The sequence below is a fragment of the Microtus ochrogaster genome, linkage group LG8 (genome assembly GCF_000317375.1).
Source record: "Microtus ochrogaster isolate Prairie Vole_2 linkage group LG8, MicOch1.0, whole genome shotgun sequence".
Taxonomy (NCBI): domain Eukaryota; kingdom Metazoa; phylum Chordata; class Mammalia; order Rodentia; family Cricetidae; genus Microtus; species Microtus ochrogaster.
Window position 1 is genome coordinate 26409854 of NC_022033.1, and position 6146 is coordinate 26415999.

The 6146-nt window shown below is 40.2% G+C and overlaps 1 protein-coding gene across 2 annotated transcripts in view; it reads left to right on the forward strand.

Moving 5' to 3' along the window:
* Nucleotides 1-5249, forward strand: part of Mapre1 (microtubule associated protein RP/EB family member 1) — a 26824-nt gene extending 21575 nt beyond the window's left edge. For both annotated transcript variants that reach the window (XM_005363237.1, XM_013352252.2), the window contains exons 6-7: nucleotides 1719-1871; nucleotides 3583-5249. In XM_005363237.1, the coding sequence (XP_005363294.1) occupies nucleotides 1719-1871; nucleotides 3583-3639 (210 nt within the window). In that variant the 3' untranslated portion in view covers nucleotides 3640-5249. The remainder of the gene's footprint in view (nucleotides 1-1718; nucleotides 1872-3582) is intronic.
* The last annotated feature ends 897 nt before the right edge of the window (nucleotides 5250-6146 follow it).

Here is a 6146-nt window from a genome sequence, read left to right on the forward strand (position 1 = left end):
CAGATGGTTGTAAGCCACCATGTGGTTGCTGGGAATTGAACTCAGGACCTCTGGAAGAGCAGTCAGTGCTCTTAACCTCTGAGCCATCTCTCCAGCCCCCCCCTCTCTCTTTTTTTAAAATCCCTTTTTGTTTTTGCTAGTTTCTGGTTTGTCCAGACCTCACCTTCTAAATGCTGGATTTATAGGTGTGAACCAATATACCTGGCTCTTGACCCGAATAAGTTTTTTTTAAAAAAAGTTAATATGAAGGACTGTATGCTTTTCTCAGGTTGCCAAAGTCCAAACCCCATTCAGTTACATGTTCTGTCTGGTGGCCTCCCTGAAAGCATTTGAATTTGTAGCCCTAGATAAATGGGAGACATGAAGCAGATAGGTTGGTTAGGCAGAGAGCAGCACTGTATTCTGTGTCGATTACTTTGTAGTACTTACTCATCCTTGGTTGGTTTGCAGGGATCCCACCTTAAGTCATCATGGAGATAGTTACTCAAAGTCTTTTGAGTGTCTTATGTGTGGCCTAAATTGTCTTGGAACTTGACACCATCTTTCCTGACTCCTAAATTCTGGGATTACAGCTGTGTGTCAAACTCTGCCAGGATTTGTACTTAAAAAAAAAAATCTGTTGATATGTGTTGTCAAATCCGCTGTAGTCTCACACCAGATTTGTGTGTGCCTGTGTGAGTTTCTGTTCACCACCTGCATGCAGGAGCTCCTGGAGGCCAGAAGTGCCACATACTGTTCCCTGGAATTGGAGTTACAGGTTGTTGTGAGCTACCACGTTGTTTCTGGGAACTAAGCCTATGCCCTTTGTAAGAGCAGTACTAGCCAGTGACCCATCTCTTGAGCCACGAAATTTGTTGTTGTTGTTGTTGTTATTATTATTATTATTATTATTAGAGACAGGGTCTCAGAATATAGTTCTTGTTGGCCTGGAACTAACTCATATGGATCAAACTGGCCTTGAACTCAGAGATCCAACTGCCTCTACATCCTGAGTGCTGGGGTTAAAGGTATATGTCACCATGCCTGGCAAGATTTATTTCTTAATTTAATTTCTCAGTAGCTTATTTGTGGAAACCAAAGCCCTCTAGTGGGACTTACAGGGGCTTAGGGCCACCTAATGTTTTGAATGATATATGCGGCAAGTCTTGGACTAAATTGACCATTCTTCTGGTAAGGACATAGTGATGATTGTTGGTCGTTTTGCTAAGCTGGGTTGTGGGTTCTACTCCCATCTCAGTCAGCCTTAACTTTTCCATTTTTGATCCCATCTCAGTGAAAAGCTTTCTAATAATTTAAGGTATAGCCCTCCCTCCCTCCCTCCCTCCCTCCCTCCCTCCCTCCCTCCCTCCCTCCCTCTTTTGAGGCAGGGTTTATCTGTGTAGCCCTGGCTGTTCTAGAACTCACTGTGTGGACCAGGCTGGTCTTATTCACAGAGATCAACCTGCCTCTGCCTCCTGAATGCTGGTATTCAAGGCATATGCCATCATGCCTAGCTTTAAGGTGTAGTCTTATAGTCTTCCCTTTCTTGAGAACTCATAGTCAAGATTACTGTGAACTAGTGTACATTATATATCTGAGACTGAAGAAAATTAAACTGAACTGGATTTTTGCTTATGTTTTATTTTGGTCAAAGGACACATCATTTTTTGGGTTTGATATTATGTTAGTACATCAATGCTTGCTGTTTCAATGCTTACTGTTTTCAATATCTTTTACAGGTCAAAGTTTTGAAGCTTACTGTTGAAGACTTGGAGAAAGAGAGAGACTTCTACTTTGGAAAGCTAAGGAACATTGAATTGATTTGCCAGGAGAATGAGGGGGAAAATGACCCTGTACTGCAGAGGATTGTAGATATTCTTTATGCCACAGATGTATGTGTTTACTTTGAGATATTTTCTTTCCATTCTGTCAACTAAGAAAAAGTTTAACATTGTTGATTTCAGCTCATTTTGTGCTGGTACCTCTGTTCCAGGGTAGGGTTCACCAGAAAATTTCATTTTTGATTTTCTCCAAGTCAACCAAAGAGCATCTTACCTAGTAGCTAGCTTCTTGACATCCCTGTGTCTTTGCTTAGGGAAGCAATCAACTACAGAAATGGCTGGCTTGTCCACTTCTGTAGTTTATTGGCCATCCCATCCTTGCAGTTTGACCACTCCAGCTGGATGTGTTGTTGTTGGCCATTATCAGGACCCCAGGCATGTCCTTGGTCCTTGATGTTTGCACTCATAGCTGCCAGGGTATGTCTTTGCACCTTCCTCCCAGGAGCTTGCCTGACTCCCTGTGTGATTTTCTTTGGATCCATCTTTATTACATAGCTTTTAATCATGACATATTCATCAGAGAAGACTGCTTTTCTTCCTCCTGAATTTAGGATATGATACCCGGCCATACCTACTGTTTAACAGTATTTGTAATTGCACATACCTCACAAGGTCTGTGTAATACTATACAAATTAACTAGTAGTTTTCTAAACATACTGTTGGAATTTTGAAGGATTAAGACAAATGACTGAGAAGCTGCTAATTTCTCCAATAAATCGTTAACGTTTGCATCATGTTCAGTAGTGAAATGTGAAGCTAGATGATTAAATAAGTCTTTGGTTTTTTAGGGAAAGTACATCTTAACTACTTTAAGTTATAGAGATTTAGTTAAAAAGAAAAGTCAAGGTGTGTTTTTACGGTAGAGCAGTGTGGCCATTTTGTACTGTAATTTAGCAGTCCTCCTGCCTCAACCTCTTGAAGTGCTAGAAATACAGGTGTGAACCACCACACCCAGTTAGGATACTGAACTTGATAGTCATCTTCAGGTTTTTTGTTTTTGATTAAATCAAGGGTTTCATAACCTTGCTTAGACTTGAACTCACTACATAGCTAAGGATGACTTTGAACTCCTGTTTGTGTGTCCTGAATTTTGGAATTTTGTGTGTGTGTGCTGTTCTACCTGCTTAAATGTCATTAAATTTGCCTTTGTTTTGTTATGCAACTTGGGATTGAATCCACTTTTGTCTTGTGTAGAATTAAGTGCTCTGTCAATGGAGCTTTGACAGAAATTTTTTGAGGCAGGGTCTCATTCTCTGTAGTAGTGAACTTGGAGTTAAAGACTTTTGAGGGAATGCACATTTTAAAGATATATTTAGACACATAAATATTCATTATCCTAATGCTTTGAGGATGAATTTGTGTGTAGTTTTTGGCATTAAGAAATGGTGCTATTGTTGGGTGTGATAGACACATTTAAATGTGGAACTCAGGAGGGAAAGGTAGAACAATTTGATTTTGAAGCCAGCTTGGTCTATATTTAAGCAAGCTGCAGGCTAGGCAAGGCTACATAGGGAGACCTTATATCAAAAATCAAAACAAAAAAAATGAAATGATGCCATTGTCTAAAAAAATATAATAGTATATATTATAAATTATTATAAATTATATATCCCTGGTTTATGTGTTGAAGTGCCAGATGTGTGGGAGACAAGAAGAACTACCGACATGGAGAGGCTTAAATTGTGAGGTCAATGAGTAGAAGGAGGAACTGGCATTCAGTATTGACTAACAGCTTTCCCCAACTTTCATTTCCCATTTCAGGAAGGCTTTGTGATACCTGATGAAGGGGGCCCACAGGAGGAACAAGAAGAGTATTAAGCAGCCTGGACCAGCAGAGCAACATCCGAATTCTTCACTCCAAATCATGTGCTTAACTGTTAAATACACCCTTTTGTTATTCTTAGAGAATTCACTGGTTTCTTTTCATAAGCAAAAAGTACCTCTTCTTCAAAGTGCACTTTGCAGAAGTCTCTTTCCGATGAGTTTGAGTTAGGAGCTGTTGCCTTGTAGCAGAGCAGTATTAACATCTAGTTGGTTCACTAGGGGACAGAGAGGCCAACCATGGGGCTCTTCATGTGGATGCTGGTCACACTGACTGATGGAGAAGGGGGTTTTGTATTACAAATACTCAGAGAAATGTAAAGACTGATATGAATTTTAAGTGAAATTCTGGCAGAGAACGTTTTAATAAATAATGCCTTAAGAGTATTTAAAATATGCTTCCATATTTCAAAATATAAAATGTAACATGACAGGAGATTTTGTGTGTCCTATGTTGTGTCTGGGAAGGAAGACCAGACTTTAGACCCTTTGGAACCTGCTGATACAGGCCTTTCCAGACTACATCTCATAGATGTAGTCTTTGGCCCAGAAGGAAAGTTTGAAAAGTTGTTATGTAAAGCCATTAGGTGTCATTGACCAGTTGCATCCCTACTATAAAATATATAAACAACATGGTAGCTTGGGTGAATAGAGGGCGTCTCAGCCCTGCAGTGCCTGAGACAGAGCTCAGCTTTTGCTGAGCTTTCCTCTGAGGATTTTCAAACAGTCCCCCAAGTTCCTGTGTATTGTGATTCTGGGACCTGCCCATATCTCTGGGATTTGAATGGGCACCTAGTCCCATTGTACTGTCTTCTAAGTTTACATTTACCACGTTCTCTTCTCTGCTCCCCTTGACCTCTGGGGACGCCTCTGGCTCCTAAGTTTGCTGCTGAGCATTGTAAATACAGCAGGCTGGTGATCGCATGCTGCAAGTTCTTTCTGGACCTCTGGCAAAGGAGTGATCAGTGAAGGCCAGTGTCACCTTGGGCTCTGTGAGGCTGGGGTGTTTGGTGTCTGCTGTCCACAGCTCTCCATTGTCACCCAAATACTTTGCCAGTGCACTAATCTCTTTGGAGATAAAATTCTCTAGTGTGTTACTAAATGTTAAAATGTTTTTTTTTTTTTAGAATATACAGTACCATGACTGAAATATTAATATTTAAAATACTTTCATTCCTTAATTCTCCCTCATTTGCTTTGCCCATGACCTATTCAGTTCGTTTGGCAGAATTCTGCAAAATGTGTGTTACCCACTACTGAGGTTGTTCAGCTCCTGATGTGTTTGTGTTGGTTTGTTTCTGGTGGTAGCTTGTCTTATGCTGTGTGTAGAAAACAGGTATTTTATGACAGATTGTTATGTAGTGCATGCTCTGTGTGGAATTCAGAGGAAAATCCAATTTAGTGATTAACAATGCCAAAAAAAAAAAAATGCAAGTAAGTAGCCATTGTTCAGATGACAGTGGTGCTATTTCTCCTTTGTGGCCTTTTAGACTTCTGTTGCCCCCAAATTCCATTTTATTGGGAACCCATTTTTCCACCTGGTCTTTCTTGACAGGGTTTTTTTCTACTTTAAACAGTTTCTAAATAAAATTCTGTATTTCAAGAGTGTCCGGTCTTCTGAAATGTGTTTTGCCTTGGGTGCAAGCTTTTAATTCTAGGGGTCAGGGTCAGGGTCTTCAGCTGATTTTAGATAGAAGGCTGAGAAGTGATTCCTGCTATCTTTTTTTTTTTAAACTTTTTTATTCATGTATTTTGATCATAATCACTCCTCCTGCTGACTCCTCAGATTTTCTTAAATAATCAGTGTATCTTTCCCCTCCCTCCTTCCCTGTATGTATGTGTATTTATTTATTGAGACTGGGCTTTACTGCTCCTGTCCTGATTGGCCTTACTGCAGTCCTCTTTCTTCAGCTTCCTGTATGTACTGCCATGCCTGGTTTACAATGTGTATTTTCTCTCTCCCTCGTTTTCTCCTGTATGTACTGCCATGCCTGGTTTACAATGTGTATTTTCTCTCTCCCTCGTTTTCTCCTGTATGTACTGCCATGCCTGGTTTACAATGTGTATTTTCTCTCTCCCTCGTTTTCTCCCCTCTCTCTCCTTTTCTCTCTCTCTCTCTCCCTCTCTCTTTCATTCACATTTCACTCCTCAGTCCCCTGCTGTTTTAAATTCCCACTACCCTGAGGTTTTCCCCACAGAAGCATAGAGCTTGCTCTGGATGCGTAAGGCTCTTCTTTCTTCAGAAGTGCAGCTGGACAGTGTTTGACAGATGGTTAGAGATAACTTTCATTTTCCTGAAAATGGGTCTCAAAGACAGCACAGTCTCAAACTAGAAAATAAAGTTGTTGCCTTTTTCCTGTTTTATAAAGCCCTACACCTTTAAAAATGAGTTTAAAAGGTTATCTGCCCCTGTTTTTATCTTGAAATAATGTTACATAGAGGGAAGGTAAATTCATCTGTAGTAATGGCTGCTCTGGAAGCAGAACTTGATGATTTTCATAAAG